At 41.1% G+C, this 19,335-nt stretch overlaps 1 protein-coding gene across 1 annotated transcript in view; it reads right to left on the reverse strand.

The window, feature by feature from the left end:
• Positions 1-633: 633 nt before the first annotated feature.
• Positions 634-19,335, reverse strand: part of TLK2 (tousled like kinase 2) — a 146,168-nt gene continuing 127,466 nt past the window's right edge. The window contains exons 16-21 of the mRNA XM_007959750.2: positions 16,507-16,596; positions 12,618-12,787; positions 11,059-11,197; positions 7,441-7,552; positions 4,628-4,735; positions 634-807 (exon numbers count right to left, since the gene is read on the reverse strand). Of these exons, the coding sequence (XP_007957941.2) occupies positions 634-807; positions 4,628-4,735; positions 7,441-7,552; positions 11,059-11,197; positions 12,618-12,787; positions 16,507-16,596 (793 nt within the window). The remainder of the gene's footprint in view (positions 808-4,627; positions 4,736-7,440; positions 7,553-11,058; positions 11,198-12,617; positions 12,788-16,506; positions 16,597-19,335) is intronic.

A 19,335-nucleotide genomic window follows, 5' to 3' on the forward strand; every position in this document is an offset into this window, starting at 1 on the left:
GCTCTCACTTTATGACCAAATGTATTCTTTCAAAAATAAAAAAGGGGGAGGGAAGCTGCATGTTTTTAAAAACTGAAATTATTTAGGGATAAAACACTAACTCTAGTGCCTTTAACGGGCAATAGCAACTTTTTTCCTCCGAAGTCAAACACCATCCCCAGCTGAGCCTTTGTGCTGCGAGCTTTTCAGGAGATGTTACCTAAACTTTATTAAAAGAAAAGAACAAGTTTAAATATAGACACTGGACTAGCCCAGTCTGTGTTTTCGAGTCCACATTCTTCATCTGAAGCACTGCATCAGGGGCCCCCCTGAGTCTGCATGTTTTCAAGTTCACAGTACATGGAACCAGTTTTTCTTTTAAATTTTTCCTCACTCAGAGCAGCCACACACAGTGGCCGTTGACGCCAGAACCTTGGGCAGGGCCTTCTCCTACGAGGCCTGGCCAGAGCTGCCCCAGGTTTCTTCTCAATGAGAATCGATGCTGTCATGCTCTATGGATGGGAAAAAAGCAAGAAAATAAAAGCACCTGGTACAGGTTTCATGAGATCCATTCGGATTCGCTATGTTCCAAACCCGCTGCTGAATGCCATTTGTCCACTCTGTGCTGAACAGTTCGTGGCCTAGGAGTCGGTCTCAATTTGAAGAACTGTTATTGGACGCCCCAGAAGTTGATGCGATAGCAGCTCCAGCAGGGCTACTTGTGGAAACCGACTTTCGGATGTGAGGCAGCAAGTAGGGGTCACAGGCCAGCTGCTGGACATCAATGCGGTCCTCCTTTCGGTAGGCCAAGCATCGTCGAATAAACGCCTGCAAAGGAAAATTTCTTGAGGAAGCCTGAAGCACGTAATTCTGCCACCCCAAGAGGGCACCCTGAGGTTCTGTGGCAGCTCCAGAGCCCAGAGCAAACATCTCCTAAGGAGAAGGGGCTGCAGGTCATTCCAGGAGGCCACCAGGGAGACCAAGGGAAGGGGACACCCTGCAGCAGCACCTCTCTGCTGCCACTGACTCCTTCCTCCACAGAGAGGCTAACTATTCCTAAAGGAGGGGAAAGCACATGGCCTCAAAGTACCTCTGCCCCCGAAATTCTAAGACCAAGATAAAACATCTCTCACTGCCTTGGGTGTTTTGCATGAGCGAAGTCTAACTTCAGCTACAAGCTATGGCTTCAGATGAACTTCCTGAAGAAGGGAAAAATTCTAACGACAAACTAACATTCTCACTAACAGTACAGTATGTCACAGATTGTTAAATGCCTTCCCCATGTAGCTCCTCTTCCCTAGAAGGTCATGAAGCAAATGATCAGACCCACATCGAAGTAGTGAGGGGAAACCTGAATAGTACCTGCATCCCCTAGAGTACTACAGACTGAGAGGGCTTGATGTGGAATCCATTACTGCCAACATGGAGGGTTCCCTGTAAAGACTATGTAGTCTTGGTTTCTACAACTCTCATGGTAAAGGCCCTTAAAGAGATTATCTGGGCTTCCTGCTTGCCATCTTCTTATTTTTTAACCAGACAGTTCTATTTAACCAAAGTTTTGTAAAGTAACTATTTTAAATAATTGAATCAATTTTTTAAAATCTGAAATATGAAACTAGTAATTTTCAATTTTTCCATTTTTTAATGAACAAATCATTAAAGTGTAAGGCCAATTCTGATTTTTCAAAGTCAAAGACACCTCCAGGCAGTTACCTGATAAAAGCATTTGGAAGGGAAACACAAATGCAAAGAACCACCTAAGGAGCTGCAGCCTTTACAAATGGCCCTTCCTTAGTGAGATCCTGGAAGGAGAGATCCAGAGATTACCTTGTCTGCACAGTGGTCAATTAAACTCCTTTCACCTTGAATTTTCTCTCTGCACACCTGCCAGTGTGGGCTACTGAAACAGCAGCTAAGACTTCAAATGCTTTCCATCACTTTTTACCAACAGCACTGCCCATAGCTCCCATCACTCTCCTCTGTGGACCTGCCCAGCTCACGCGCATATCTGAGCTCCAATCTCTTCTCTCAACTCAGAAAGCTCTCCCCACAAATCTGCACACGGCTCCCACCTTCGTATCATTCCAGAGTCTATTCAAAATCTCATTTCATGACTGACGTCTTCCCTCACCATGCCATTTAAGAGAGGTTTCTACCTCCCTGTCACCCTGCCAACTGATTTATTTTCTTCGTAACATTCATCGTCATCTGAAATATGATGGGTTTTTTTTTTTTTTTTTTACTGTTTCTCTCACTTAGTGGAATGTAAGCTCCTTTACTGCAAGGCCTTGTCTGTGTAGTCACTGCTACTCAGTCACATTTCCATCTCCATTATCTAGAAGAGTGCCAAGGGCTACACAGACACTCAAAAGATACTTGGCTTTGCAGGAGTAGAAGGGAAAAGCGTAGAGGGTCAGAGCAATGCTCACTGAGGAGGAGGAAGGTGAGGGAGACTACAGAGGATGAGTGCAAGGATTTGGAGATATTTTTATACTACTCATAGCAGGTGCACCTAACAGTCTCTATAGTTTTAGGAACATTTGTTCACCTATTTATTGAATAAACACCAAATTTAACAAAAGTGGTATATAGAAAAGTTTCAAAAGGCCTGACAGATGAGAATAATTAAACACCTGTCAGGCAACTCACTCATCTCTCAGTGTGGACTCTGGCAGCTGTGACGTGGGTAATAAGAGCAGCTGTGGGAGGTATCACATGTTGGGCACTGTAATGAATCAATTGTGTCCCCCAAAAAATACACGCTGTTAAGTCCTAACTTCTATGCCTACGGTTATGCTCCCATTTGGGAATGGGTTGTCTTTGTTATGTTAATGCATGGGATTAGTTAGGGTGTATTTTGAGTCAATCTCTGGCTCTCTCTTTTTGTTTTAACAAACAGAAATTTATTCTCTGAGTTTAGGAGACTAGAAGGCTGGATTCAGTGCGCCAGCTCTAAGGGAAGGCTTTCTCTCGGCTGGCTCTGGGGAAGGGTCCTTGTCTCCTTCTAACATCTGTGGGCCCAGCATTCCTTGGAGATCTCCATGTGTCCTGCCATCAATCTTCCCCTGGGTCTAGGAGGTTCCAGTCCAAAGGATGCACGCTGCTCCTGGCTCTCCCCCACCCCCACCAATTTTTTATTGTGATTTTGGTGAAAGTTTACAGAACAAACTGGTTTTCAGTTCAACAATTCATATACATTTTGTTTGATGACATTGATTGCAATCCCTATGATGGTAACAGCATTCTGCCCACTTCCTCCCTGTATTTACTGTTTCCATTCATCCTTCTTTCCTTTGAGTCAATCTCTTTTGAGATAGTAAAAGATTAAACAAGAAGCAGAGATGGGGTAAGACAGATGCCAAGACACATGGAGAGATTTCCAAGAAACTGGAAGTAGAAGCTAAAGAGACAAGGACCTTCCTCCAGAGCCGACCAGAGAGTGCCTTCCTCCAGAGCCAGCACTTTGAATTTGAACTTCCAGCCTCCTAAACTGTGAAAATAAACTTCTGTTCATTAAAGACATCTTCTTGGGGTATTCCTGTTATAACAGCACTAGAGAACTCAAGCACTATACAAGTCACTTAACCCTCACAACCACCTTTTAAAGAAGTTGTTTTTGTCTCCATATTTCACAGGTAAGGAAAAGGAATTGAAAAGGTTTAAGTCAACCCTGTCCAAAGCCACACAGCTACTGAGCGCAGAGCTGACACCAAAATTTGGTCCACCTGGCTTCAAAGCTGGGCCTTTCTGCACTGCCCTGCCCTCTCTCACGATGGCCAGGACACCTGCATCTGCCCTGAGACTGTACCAGAGGACTTCTCCTTGCAGATTTATTTTCACAGTGAGTGATGGGGGCAGGAAGTCACCTATCAGGAATCATGAACACTGTTAACAGTTGCTCTTCCTAACCTCCTTCACATGGGTACACAGGGAGGGGACAACAGAGACCAAACGGGGAAAATCAATTAGGTCTGTAACTGTTCATGTCGACTTTAAAAAAGCCAAATGACCAAAGCATCCCAAATGGGGCTGACCCCCTATCTAAGTACAACTGGTTAATACACAAAACTAGAGAAATAACAGAGAAAGGAAAAACTATGGTAGCTACCAGAATCTTGGTCTTCACATGTACCAAGGCTGAAGTGATCATTTATAACCTCCTTTTTCCACCCCCATTCCATATTTCTCTTGCTTCAATTACATTTTGGCAATGTCCTCACCAAATGCTCTAGAATCTACTGCTGTGCCCACTCACTTTCTATCAAACTCTAGAGCACTTTATAATATCCTAGCATGACCTCCCAGGTTGATCACAACTCTGGGTAGGCACTACGCTGGGTATTCTTCTTCAGTGCTTACATCGCCTGGAATCTTTCTGCAGCATAGTCCGCTCTCCTTTTCCTTCTCGGCCTATAGGAGCCTGTGTCATGGACTGAAAAACTAACATCCTCTATACTAGATATGGACATTGGAGTGGGCAGGGTGTAAGCAGTATCCTCCCATCTACTGTCTCCAGGAATGCTAATTCATGCCTATGCTAATGTTTACAATGACTCTTGAGTTTTGCATGAATAATCTATCCACAGTTACCCAAAGAAATCATGAAAGCAAAGCAATTATTTCAGGTGGCCAACAGGTCAAAACTTACCTTTGCTTCAGGTGTTACTACTGGCTTTGGCGGAAACTGAACTTCAGTAGCTTTAAGAATAGTATTCTCTTGTAGAATGTCTTGCTGGGACTGGTTATGGCCAAAAGGCTATCATATAAAAACAAACAAACAAATGGGTCTTGGGTTAAAGACCCACAGAACACCATTCAAAAACCACAGTAGAGAGAAAAGACAAGACATTTCCCAGTGAAAACTGTTGGAAAAGACACTGGAGATGACCTCTAACCCTCTCATTTTACAGATAAACAGGGAATCCAGTAGACTGCCACGTCTTTCTCCCATTGAGTGGATGCTGGGTTCAAACCACCAACGTTTTGATTAGCAGCCAAGTGTTTTAACCACTAAGCAACGACATGACCTCAGAATGGATAAAAGGGAGAGGAAAGAGAGAGTTGGGGCTAAGTTAATGCCTTCACCTGCACCCCTAGTGCCATTTTCTAATAAAGTCTTAAACCAGTTCAAGCCTAGAGTCATCTCTGCAGTGTTTCCAGTGACTTCCACCATCATTTCAACATCATCAGAGATTATAAAACAATAATTACAGAGACCAAGGAGAAGTTAAAGAGAATGCTGAAATCTGAATTCAGAGCTAGGTCCAGGGGGGCTGTAGAACTCCCAGCAGGGTTATGCACACAGCCTAATGGGGAGCACTGAAGCACCCACACACAATGAAAACAGAAATATGAATATAAACACACAACTGGGTCTGAACAGATGCACATGTAAGATACGATGCTCGTGAGGAAGGTGCCGTTGAGTCAGCTGTGATTCACAGCGACCCTGCGCACAACATGACAAAACACTGCCTGGTCCTGTGCCACCCTCACAATCTTTGCTATGCTTGAGCCCATTGTTGCAGCCACTGTCAATCCATCTCGTTCAGCGTCTTTGCCTTTTTCGCCAACCCTTTACTGTACCAAGCATATTATTCTCTAAGGACTGGTCTCTCCTGACAACATAACCAAAGTATGTGAGATGAAGTATGGTCATACTCACTTCTAAGGAGCATTCCAGCTGTACTTCTTTCAGGACAAATTTGTTCATTCTTCTGGCAGTCCATGGTATTTTCAGTATTTTGTGCCAACATCACAATTCAAATGCATCAATTCTTCTTCAGTCTTACTCACATGCATATAAGGCTATTAAAGTGACATCTTTGCTCTTTAACACTGTAAAGAGATCTTTTGCAGATTTGCCCAGTGCAATACATCTCATTTCTTGACTGCTGCTTTCACAGGCACTGATTGTGGATCCAAGGAAAATGAAATCCCTGACAATTTCAATCTTTCCTCTATTTATCATGATGCTTTTTGGTCCAATTTTAAGAATTTCTGTTTTCTTCATGCTGAAGTATAATCCATATCAAAGGCTGTAGTATCAAGTCACCTTCACTCTCAGCAAGGAAGGCTGTGTCACCTGCATACTGCAGGCTTTAAATGAGTCTCCTTCAATCCTGATGCTGCATTCTTTTTTATATAGTCTAGCTTCTTGGAGTATTTGCTCAGCATACAGACTAAGTATGGTGAAAAGGTACAACCCTGTGGATACATTTTCTGATTTTAAACCATACACCTTGTTCTGTTCAAACAACTGCCTCTTGGTCTAGGTACAGGTTCCTCACAAGCACAATTAATTGTCTGTAATTCCCATTCTTAGCAATGTTATCCATAATTTATTATGATCCACATAGTCAAATATCTTTGCAAAGTCAGTACAACACAGGTAAACATCTTTCTGCTATTCTTTGCTTTCAGCCAAGATCCAACTGATACCAGCAATGATATATATTCCTCATTCCACGTCCTCTTCTGAATTTGGCTTGAATTTCTGGCAGTCAATATACTGCTGCAACCATTTCTGAATGATCTTTTACAAAATTTTACTTGTGTGTGATATTAATGATATTGTTTGATAATCTGTGCACTCTGTTGGTGTCTTTAGAATGGGCACAAATATGGATCGCTTCCAGTTGGTTGGCCAGGTAGCTGTCTTCCAAATACCTTGGCATAAATGAGTGTCTCCAGCACTGCCTCTGTTTGTTTAAACATCTCAATGGGTATTCTATCTGTTCTTCGACTTGAATTTATTCTTCAGTCCTTTAAGCTTGATAAATGCCAACTGTGTTCTTCCCTTTTGGTCTTCTGACTCCAGATCTTTGCACATTTCATTGTTAATATTTTACTTTGTCTTCTTGAGCCATCCTCTGAAATCTGTCCAGCTCTTTTATTTATTAGGTGTTATTATCTACACTATTACCTGCTCAAATAATATGCCACACTTTGATCAGAGGTGAGAGAAGAGGAATATTTTCTGACAACAGTCTCCCCAGTATAGAACTTGAAAGCATGCTTTCACTAGTCATAGCTTTAAGTAGCAAGGTATACCGATCTTTCTAAGAGAAATTATTTAAGCAAGAGCTCTGGAAATATTTCTAGTTTTAATTCCTGGGACCCTTAAGAAAAGCTCTTGGTAAAATGATACACTTTACTAAACTATTTCACATAAGTCCTTATATATATCAGAGTCAAAACATGTCCTGGATCTAACAGAATAGCAGAAAAATGCATGTTTTCAATAGTCCAGCAGAATGCGTTAGGTGCCCTGTGGTCAAGAATTTCTGCTTGTGCATAAAGTTTTTATTATTAAGTTTGTATTTTCTTTGAACTACCACCTTCAAGATTCTATCCAGTACAGGCCACAATTCATCCAAGGGAGTAACTCAGACTGAGCCACTGTGCACCTGTGCCACCCACGGAAGACATCTAGCCACTACTTCAGACCTTCTTCCTTACCTTCCTTCCATAAAGACACTGGTAGAAGATCACACCCACTGACCAGACATCAACTTTATTTGATATCTTTGGTGGTTCTTTCCCAACCACAAAACACTCTGGTGGTAAATACCTATGACAAAAGGGAAATAAAATTCTTAGAAAAATGATTGCATAAATCTAAGACATGTACAAAAAGGCAAAGCAGATCTTGTTGGAAATACGATATGTGAATTTTTATCAGCTGACAAAGCAACCGGGACTTGGCTAAAAAAAAGTCAATGAAAAACCCTCTAACTTAGAGCAATGGTATATATTCTGTTAGGCCCTACAAACACATTTCTCAATTTACTAAGAGAGACATATTCTCCCTCATCCCAACTTCACCCACCCCAACCTCCTTTCTCAGAGTTTTGCATCATATTAGTGTCATTCAATAAATTAAAAACGGTGGGGCAACACACAAAAAGTACGTTCCCTTTTACAACAGCTCAACTGACAAACATTAAAATATAACTAGAAGTGGTGTGGGCCTCTTTTCATGCTGGCTAAAGGAGATACCTCAAACTTAAGTAACTTTTAAAAATCCAGGAGAATTCATAGCCCAGTCAGACATCTGAAGGGAGAGGCTGTTCTGTCTTCTTCAGATGGTCTCTTTGGGAAATCTGGCCAGGAAGTAACTCCTGTATCAATGGTGGCATGAGAAAGCCCAAATTATCAGAGAGTAGTTTACATTTCCTACTTTATGGGTGATCAGGGCCTTACTGGAAGACTAACACAGAGTTTAGCAGAAGTCAAATAAACCAGTTGTTAGCACAACCCAATCCTCATCTGAATTCCACCCTCCCCACCACTGGCCTCTAAGGAGCCTAGCTATAGCTGGACAGGCAACCACACCAAATTGTATGGTGTGGAAGGTAAGTGCCTCTTGGTATTTAAGAAACCAAACAAATATGTTTCTACTCCTTGTCTGGAGGCTTAGCCGCAGCACAGTAGGAATGCAGAATTCTGAAGATAACCAACTGATTTCTGCAGATTTCATGCTGGCAAAATCCATGCTGTGAAAAATTCTTTTTTGGATCTTGCTGCACTCCTGGTATTTAATCTAAATTTACAGCTTGAAGGGGATTACAAGAGGGGAGAGGTAGAAAACATCCCCTCTCCCATCCACTATTTCTATCAAATTTACTTTCAGATGACAGGCTTTCTTCTTTTTTAAAAAAGTAGTTTCATAATCTCCTTTATTATTTATTATTTTTAATAGGTGTTTTTGGATGATTAATATCTCTGACTAGATTACTGTTTCACAATGAAAACTTTTAGCTAAACCAAACACTGAAGAATATAAATTTAGGTGTAAAACTCAGTAAGAAGGGGGGGGGGGGGAAGCAAAGAAATGAAAATATAGAAGAATAATTTGTAAAAAGAATAGCTCTTTCTACTAAATGCCCCCAAACCTCCCTAAGCCTTGGAGTTCATAGTTCCTAATTTCTTAACATACAAAAATATGATCTTGGATAAGTAATAAATATAACCTTTATTGTAAAATGGGTAATTCAGTGCATTTAACTTTCGTGGAGGTAGTAGAAAAGAACAGGGTAATCAGTGAAACTTTTAGACTACAAAAGACATGGTCACTCTGGTAGTGAAAGTCTAACAAATCACTTTTGAGGTTTTAGTTTCCCCATCTGTAAATGAAGAACTAGTTCTTCACTCAAATAATATTTAAAATAATAGGCATTCTAAATCCTTATCAAAGACTTTGAGAAGGAGCGTAGAAGACAGTTCTATGACACTACACTAAATTCTGTTAAAAGATATACATTGTGGTATAATTCCATCACAATAAAAGTCCTTAACAGAAAAATGATTCTCAAGGCCTAGTCTAAGCAGCACTCCACTCAGAATTCTGGAACAACCAACTGCTGCAAACAGGCACTTAGAATTTGTTGTATGTTCTCAGCCTTTTGTGTGTCTCTGGGTCGTCGTAAGAGGATGATATACTGAGGATGGGCACTATAACAATGTTTCTACCAGTACAGAGCCTCTTCAAATATTCACAGAAATCCATAAATTTAATTTCCTCAGCAACTCCCTTTCTACCTTATTTTTCATTATGGAAAACTTCAAATATAAAGTAGAGAAAGTAGTAAAATAAATCCCAAAGGAACCACCATCCAGCTTCAATAATTATTAGCACATGGCCAATCTTTGTTCATCTACATGCTTATCGACCTCTTCAAATTACTATGAAGCAAATCCCAGAGATACATATAATTTTTATCCAAGTTCCAACCACAAAATTTTTACAGTTTAGCAAATAGAAGTAGGTAACAATGAGAAAACTAGTTTAAATGTGAAACAACTGTACCTTTTTTAAAAACAAACAACAACAAAAAAAAACACCAACGTATCCAAAAAGAAAAAGCTTCAATCCCAAATCTAGATTTATACAGCAGCAGTACAGCGCTGTTGCCAGAGTTTCCAACTGCAGACATCTCTGCACCATTTAGTGACAGGAACACCAGCCCACAATAACCATCACAGTGAATAAACACACTGTAAATGTAGCTTCTATTTTGAACCCAGAGTTTTGAAGTTTTAATTTAGGGCTGAGTTTTACTATAGGTACTATCTACAAACAGTAAGAAGCAATGGAAAGAAGAGAGCCTATGATCATGGTATTATTAGCAGGATCTGGCTGAGAAGAGGGCTGGTCCTGTGCTTGTGAAGGGCAGCCCCTCTTCCCTGTCTGCCTCCTCATCACCAAACAGTCAGTATTCTCCTCAGGCCCAGGGCCCTCCAATCCCAGAGGAAGTGGTCTGACCAACTGACTCTGGGATATAATGGTATGTGATATCCCTCTCTCAGTGCTACTGGAAGCTTTCTCCATGTCACAATCACCCATTACGGCATGAGGCTTTGTATTGTCCTATCTCCTGATCTCAGAAGTGAAAACAAAGTTCTGTTAATATTCTTTTACAATAACAAAGTTATATGCCTGAATTGCAGGTACATTTTATGGTTCTGTCAAAGGTAACAGTCAGTGGAGGTAGACAGGTCGTAGAACAGGTAGGCAGAGCTAGCTGTGGTCTGGAAGATGAGTGACAGCAGATGGGAAGACTTGTGCCTCAAAACCTTTTAGATCATGACTCCCAGAAACGGATACGCTCTGGTGAACTGTGCTCACTTTCTCCTGCAGAGATTTCATGTGCTGCTGTCATTATCTTACATCCTGAACTTCACAACTCTCTAGTTCTCAAGAGTCCATCATTCTCAGGCACCTTATCCCATGAGGTCATAAAAGGAGAGACCTGCGTTTGTACTGACAAGAATTTAGGGTCAGTCTTTACATTGCACAGTGCGATCTCTCTCTTTTAAGGCCAACTGCAGAGGAGACACATATCTCAAACACACTGCCTTTCAATATATTTCAAAGAAAGAAAAATTAAGACAAATTGATAAAAATACAGTCAAACTGCTCAAAAACCAGTAACTATTTGGGGAGGAAAGTCTGCTTTGGTGTGTAGCCAATTTTGCCTCAGCAGACCGTGAGCAAACGTTATTAATTACCAATGTCTCAGCACAGCAGACAAGCACATCTCCTCCAACAACCTGACAGCCCTCCTGGATACCTACCAGTAAGTACCAGCCCCTTGTGACGTTAGCTCCATGCCATCCACTGAATTGTAGCTATCATCATCCATGATCTTGGAAAGACCAAAATCTGTAATTTTTATCTCTCCACACGCTGTACCATTGACTAAAAGAATATTACCTAAAAAGATTGAAAACATCTTCATGAGTAAGCAGAGCCTTACTGATTAAGAGAAAAACCCAAGGTAATAATAGACAAGAGGACAACTGATGGCAAACTCCCACACACAGCAGTAAATAGCTGAGTCCCCACACACGGAGACTCGGACACTGATTCTGGGGAGAGTCCTCAGTGATGGCTACAGACTTCTATTTTCTAAGAATCACCTTCCTTAATGTGCCCAAATCACCACTACGAGCACTGGGGAAGAAACCCACTAAAGTAAATCCCACTTGTAAAATTGGTCAATAATGGTAGGACATTTTCAACTGAACTTTCTGTAAGGATTTCTGAACCACTATGTCTAGAACAGGAGCTCTGGTAGCGTAGTGCCTAAGGCACTTGACTGATAACCAGAAGGCTGGCGGTTCAAACCCACCATCCACTCCTCGGAAGGAAGGTTGGGCAATCTACTTCCATAGTGATACTGCCTCGGAAACCAAGGAGGGGTCGCTATGAGTCGGGGGCGACTCAACAGCACATAACAACAACAACAACAACAACAACGTTTAGAACAGTAGTTTCAGAAAAAAATAAATAAAATATACAAGGGAATCAAAGCTAGTACCACAGTGCCACCTACAGCCTCTGGAGCAGGAAAGTATGTTAAAAATGTATGATGCAAAACCCAATCACATAATAGCCATCTTCTTAAAAATCTGATTTATATTACAAGACAAAAGGATAGTGAGATTTAAAATGTAGCTTCCAGAAAAAGAAAGCCAAGTTAGTAACTGCACACACCATGAGGTGAACAGGAATCGCCTTCCCGAGGCCCAGGCCAAGTTCACTGGAGCTGCTGCAGGACACAGAGACTTCTAGGGCCCCACAGCCGAGGGTAGGCCAAAAACGGCCAAGCGAAACCAGAGGAAAGATGAAAGGAGAAGAAAAGGAGGGAGGAGTCTCGGGGTTCTCTGGGATAACTGCCCTACCCTCTTGGCTGGGGCTGCTGCTACCGCGGCAAGGTAGATGAGAACGGTGAAAAAATACGAAATGGTGAAAAAACTCTGCTCTGAATTTAATGAAATGGGAGGGAAAATAAGTTGTTAACTTTTTGGGCTCTTACCAGAGACATGAAGCAGAGGAAATGCTACACAGTGTGAGTAATGGGAAAAAACAAAACTGAACTTGCCAGAGCAGTTCTTTCTTCATCAGACTGACATCATGAACTGCCCTGGCTCTAAAGTCAAAGGCATTGTTCCTCCACAGTCTTTAGGCCCCACCCCCCTAACCCAGCACCTCGTGGTTTTTATTCCCACATCTACCCAAGAGATCTAAAGTTACCAGGCCTTCTGAGAAATCCTCTAACTTTATAAGATTAAATGTCACATATAAGAGCAAAGCCCAGTCACCAATCCTGTCGCCTGAAAGTTAGACTTACCTGGTTTGAGGTCATAGTGTATGATGGGAGGTTTTATTTCATTTAAGTATTTTAAAGCATTCACAATCTGCATGATGATGGATCGGGCCTCTTTCTCCGACATTAATTTGTGCTGTTTCAGATAGAAGTCCAGATCATTTCCTTCACAGTATTCTAATACTGTACAAAACCTAAAGACCAACAGACCACCATGTAACCACAGGATGAGTGCAAGCAGCGTAAGACTATCTAAACCAGTTCTAGTGAAAACTTCAGAACCGTATCAGCTTCTTATTTTCTTCCTTGGTCTTTTAAACATTCAATTTTTTTCAGTATTAGCTACCTGAGAAGTTTATAGGAAAAAATGGCTTACTCTTTTGGGGAAAGGTGTGCACGCCCTCCACAAACTGGAATATGCTGTGCTACAATTCACCCATGATACACATCTCTTCTTGGATCCAGACTATAGGAATACTGACAAGAATTACAATAAGCTAGATGTTTTCTTGAAAGGTCTCCTTTCCACACCATTTACCACACACACATCCATTTCTAACCAAGTGTATTGTGATCATGCACACAATTCTCACTGCAAATATCAGATTATACAAGCCTGGATGCTGGCAGTGAGGAAGAACCCAGGGTTGGCCCAGATCACAAGAACTGGTTGCACACCAAGCCTCCTGGGATTCTGGCACAATACTGTACCACAGCGTCTCCCCACTAAACAGAAGGTATGTCATATCCTCTCTGCGGTTCTAACAAAGGTAGTGTTAAACAGCACAGGCTGTTTTTCCTTCACTTATGTCAACACACCATACAGCCCCAACTTAAACCTACATGCCATTCGTGGTACTAGGGGTCGGTCACGTGTCAATCTTCTAAGGCAGTTTTAACTGAGTAAGGCCCCCTGAACTGTTTGAACATCCATCCCTAAGAGACAAATTTTAAGTCATGACAATGTAGGGTGCATCAGTCAGGGTCTACCCAGGAAATAGAAACCACATGGATACTTAAAACAGAGTGGTTTAACTTATGGAACTGATCACACCGATGAGGACAGAGACAAAATGACCAGTGACTCATCCCAGGTATGTCTACAGCGAGAAGCCATTAGCACTCTAAGGCTAAGGAGGGGATGGTGTAACACAATCCAGGGCTAGGGCCACCAGGGGAAAACAAACCACAATAGCTGGTGTGTGTGTGTATGTGTGTGTTTGAGGGTGGAGGGTTTGAGCAGGGGGACCTTGGCTTCTCCTTCCCACCCTCCAGCTTCAACTTCTGCTTCCCATTGGCTGAACTCAGATGCCAACTGACATAGGAGCCAGATAAACATTGCATACAAAGCCAATGCACTTAAGACTAGAGCAGCGGAGGGGTGAGGAACTGGCCTGGGAGCAAACAGGCTCAGGGCAACCACTATGGGCTTCTGGGCATTTTGAGGGCCCAGAAAAGCAAGGGACACATGCAGTCTTGTGGAATTCCCTAACTGAGCAACAGCTTATGCTCCTTATGAAACACCAGGGCATGCTAGGACCCTATTTTGAGAACAGATGTCCAACGTTTGTTTATACACGATCAGGCCTGAGGTGTTGGAATCTGAAACACAGGTTCTCACGCTCAGTGGCTGAGTCTCTGATTCAAACGGAAGCTAGAAATACAATCCCACTTTTAATACCCCAACAACTCTCAGAAGACTTTCTAAAGTGATGGCTTAACTTATTTTTAATGAAAATTCATCTATTAAACATAAAATAGAACAAAATAAAAAACTCAAGAATAGCACAGAATCAACTCAATTTTTCATATAAGTTATAAGATGTGTGTATATAATTAAAAATGGCAGATAATCCAAGTCTTTATATTTATCATCAAAACACCTTTTGTACTTACATTTCAGAGCAGGGGGGTCTATCTAGTAGTCAAAAAATTTACTCAACTTGACAGTGAAGCTACCCTGTGAAGACCTAACCCCTGGAGCTGAGAAGCTTCCAGTTTCCCCATTTTGCCCTCTAACTAGGTACCTTTCTGAATTCTACTCCATGCTAGAAGCACACCATTATGTCTGAACCAAGAGCAACCATAGTGAAAGGGGAACTCTCAGAGAAGATGGAAGTGACAGTTCATGTTTCCAAAGAGAATTATGGTCTCCTTTGGAGTCATTTCCCAGTGTAAGCAATTCTAAACAGCAATCTCTGAGACAGCTGCTGACAGGAATAAGCCACAAGTCCTATCACCAGCCTGGAGAGGCGAAAGGGAACACCTGCAGACTAGACCTAGAGTGTATTTTCCTGTCTCAGCACAGACTCCTACAGAGAAAACATGTCCAAATACTGAAATATTTCTAAACTCCTTTGTAAATCCAGAGGCTCTGGATTGTCCCTATTATCACGTAACAAAATGCAACAATGCCCAAGATGATCATATATCCTAAAGTCATTTAACATCTCTGGTCCTCAAATTTCCACCTGTAAAATGAGGAGGCTGGGCTTTGAGAGCTCGTCCAGTTCTACTGTCCTTTGGGCCTATGAACTCCTACTTTTAACAGACAGCATTGGGTGATGCCTTCATTTGTTCCACATTCATGTCCTCTGCTAGGCTAGGGGAGAATCACATTGCTGGTACTTCACAACAAGACCTGTTAGTATTCATCAGAGTATCCAGGGTGGGCAGCGACTCCAACAGTCACTCACTGGTGCATGTCAGAGGTATGCTGGCACCGATTTGTATCAGCTCCCATGTACCAATTGTTAAATTTTCAGAAAATTTGTGAGCTGGTTATTAAACTGTTAGCAGGACAAATGGATTAACAAAATGTGGTATGATTTGGCTAGTTGGCTAAGCCTTGAAAACATTATGGCAAGTGAAAGAAGCCAGTCACAAAAGTCCAGATAATATATAACTCATGTATATGGAAGTCCAGTACAGGGAAATCTGAAGAGACAAAAGTAGATGAGTGATTGCTAAGGGCTGGGGGGGGAGGGGGGTGCTGCAGGGAGAAGGGTTTGATAGCTAAAGGGTGTCAGTTTCTTTTGGGAGCTGATGAACATGTTTTAAAATTGACTGTGGTGATGTGACGGTGGCACATTATCTGTGAATATACTAAAAGCCATTTAACTGTATGCTTTAAATGGATGAATTGTAAGGTATGTGAATTATATCTCAATGGCTGTTAAAAATCGGTAACTCAAAATTGGCTATGGTGGAGGAGTCATGTCATGGAAATAGGCAACACTAAAACTCAGCCTTTCTCTTCATCACCAAACCAGTTGTTAAACATATGGCAACACACAACTGCGCAGGACTGTTGGCCAGATGTCCTGCTGGCCCAAATCTGAATTCATATATGGTCATTTGTGCATATACACATATCCCCTACTTTTTGAAAGTTTGCTTCATATCAGTTCACTTTTATGGAAGACCTATTAGTATCAGTTTTCACTAACTAAAAAAAATCCCTAGTGGATTTTCACCTTTATGAAAAAAAGAGTGAAAAGCAAAACTAGCACTTAGTATTTGTTTTGCAGCAAGCTGTTAAAAGAGGCAGTGCACCCTTCAAGCATGAGAGTGGCGCCACCAAGCTACTTCCCCAGGAATTACACTCAGTATCTCAGCATAAAGCTGTGACCTGTACCTATGTACTCCCTGCCCTCCAGACTGTTACTTTAGGTTTTATGTGGTATGATTTGGTGGATTATTTTTTAGGTCTGGGAAAAATTTTTGCCTTATAAATTAATACTAATTGCTCTTCACATTTATGCCGTTTCAGCTTATGAAAGATTTCACAGGAATGCTCTACTTTCAGATAGTACAAGAAACCTGTATTAACATAACTGATTCCATTCCACAAAAAGTCAATACACTGCAAGAAAATAATACTAACTGCTAAGTTAAAATGGATAGCACTTACGAGTCAGTGTCCAGTGAAAAGTAATCATACAGCTTAACTATTCTGGGATGATCCAGTTCTTTGTGAATCCGGTATTCCCTACACGCATGCCTGTAAACAAATGGAAAATTAGTAAGAAGGTATCTTGGCCTTTGTTTTTTAAATTTTATTTGATTTGGGTGAAACTTCACAGAGCAAATTCATTTTCCATACAGCAGTTCATACACACTGTTTCAAGACATTGACTTAATTCCCTACAAAGCTCTCTTCCCACTTCTTCCCTGTAGTTAGTTACCTCTTCCCTGTGTCCTTTCCTATGCATTTCTACTCCTTGAGCGATCCCCCTGTGCAAACACTGCCCTTCTGTTCGTCCAAGATTGATTGTTCTAAGGAGTATATCTACCTCATGTAAATGTTCACCCTATATGTCTGTCTACTGTTTGGCTGGAAGCCATGGGAGTAAGTTTAATTCCAGACCTGAAGGGTATCTAGGGGCCATAGTCTTGGGGGTCTCATCAGGCTCTATCAGACCAGTAAACCTGGTCTTTTTTTTTTTTCTTCATGATTTTGAATTTCATTCCACAGTGTTCTCCCACTCTATCCACAATATTGGACTGCCTTTTAAGCTCTTCAAGGATACCCCTAATTATTGTCTCATTTCTCCACTGTTTCACCTGCTTCCATCTGGTTCCTTTGTCTAATTTTTCTGTGCATATATATTCTCTGCTAGTATCTACAAAGTGACTGGAAAAACAGTAAATACTCAACTACTGGCTGGACAGATGGATGCCAACCTTTTGCCCCTCTGAATACCATTTTATGATATCACTTCTTTTGTATTTATACCCAGACATCAGAGATTTAAGAATTACAAAGAACTCTCTTTTTCCTCTCCTTTAAAACTAGTACTTCATATTTGTAAATGTTTATATCTGTATAAAGGGGATCATCTCAGCACGTAAACTCCTTGAGAAGAAGGATCACCTGCTTTAGGAGTCAGTTCATAGCGCTTTGTATTTGTCTGCTTTTCTGTAAATCCCACCTCCTTAAAATAAAGATTTAAGGTGCTGTTAAGCTTTAGCTTCTTCTAAGAAAACAAGAAATTGATAGAAAATTTGAAACTCTTAAAGCCTTACTTTTCTTAGGCTGAAGAATTTGAACATTAAGGTATTTGTACCTTTTTTTTTTTTTTTTAATAATCCTTTTCCAACTGAAAATCATTTAGTAAGATTAGGAACAAAAATTCATTATATAATCTGACATTCATACATTGTATTTAAAAATACAACATGTTTATACAATGTAATTTTCTATTACTTTTCAATGTTGAATTCTCTTATTTATAAGGAGAGCAACAGGAAACAGTCTACGTAACCTACTACTATTTAGTTTGAGGCATTTTATTATAACGCAAGAGTCAAAAACAGACTTTTCACAGTATGGTAACATAAGGCTTTAAAAGCATTATTTTTAATAATTGAACCACATAAAAAGTACAAGGAAAGTACTAAGGAGTATGCAGGGTATTCAGGATAGGAAATTAAAAGTAATGAAACAGATTTGGAGCTGTTTTTTGCTTCCTCGTGCTTCATTTCATCATCTTTATGTCTTTGCTTTTAAATTGAGACGTCTATATCTGTACCTTTAAATGGCATTCTCCCATACACACACACACACACACATACATACATATGTTGTTGTTATGTGCCGTCGAGTTGGACCCGACTCATAGCGACCCCTCCTTGGGTTTCCAAGGCAGTATCACTATGGAAGTAGATTGCCCCATCTTCCTTCCGAGGAGTGGCTGGTGGGTTTGAACCGCCAGCCTTCTGGTTAGCAGTCAAGTGCCTTAGGCACTACGCTACCAGAGCTCCCTATGTGTGTGTGTGTGTGCGTGTGTGTATGTATACACACATATATATATATATATATATAAAAGCTCTGGTGGCATAGTGCCTAAGGCATTTGGACAATCTACTTCTGTAGAGATACCTCCTCGGAAAACCAAGGAGGAGGAATTGCTACGAGTCAGAATTGACTTAACGGCAGTGAGATTTTTTGTTGTTGTTTAAATCTAAAAGAATAACAATCAGTTTAGGTGCTACATGTAGGAAAGGAGGACAGGAAAAAGGGGAAAAGAACAGAGCTCAAACAAAACAACCACCTTTGATTTCCTTTACGTTTTTCCTTCTTTTTTACCCAAATTAATACCTCGATTCCAGATGGGAAATCCCCACAAATGAAAAAGCAATGAAAAGACCTTATACTACCCAGGGTCAGTAATGGTAATATTGTCCTATTTCATGTCACCACAACACTGAATTATACCACTTTTTGATTTAATATTGCATCTTTAAAGCATGCTCTAAGATCTGTTAGATGAACTCATAGCTGTACGTTAGAACTGACTCAACAGCAATGGGTTGTTTTTTTTTTTAGTTTTAAGTCTGAAAGTGTTAATGACATGTTGCCAATTCACTATCATCTGTGGCCTGAAATTCAACAGTATGATTTCCTATCACTCAGCAAGCAAAACACAACCGTCTTTCCAATAGAGGTGGAGATGCCTATGAATTTCTCCCCAGCATGAAGAGGTCACAAGAACTTTCTCACCACCCAGTGTGTCAGCTGGGCAATGGCCCTGGCCCACAAGGTGCCACAGAAGGAGCTCAGGTGCCACGATTTCCACCTCTGATGACAAAAAAGTTTCCAGTCTGAGCTGGAACAGCAAAGAGCTCAGAAAAATGGGAGTATCCCCTTATTTGCTCTGACTCCACCTGGAAGAGAAGTGTGAGGAAGGCACAAGCTTTACCTACCAGGACTCAAGCTGTGTGTCACCTGTGCTGAGGA

This window comes from Orycteropus afer, unplaced genomic scaffold (assembly GCF_000298275.1).
Source record: "Orycteropus afer afer isolate SDZICR_OR568_19922 unplaced genomic scaffold, OryAfe1.0 scaffold00018, whole genome shotgun sequence".
NCBI classification, from domain to species: domain Eukaryota; kingdom Metazoa; phylum Chordata; class Mammalia; order Tubulidentata; family Orycteropodidae; genus Orycteropus; species Orycteropus afer.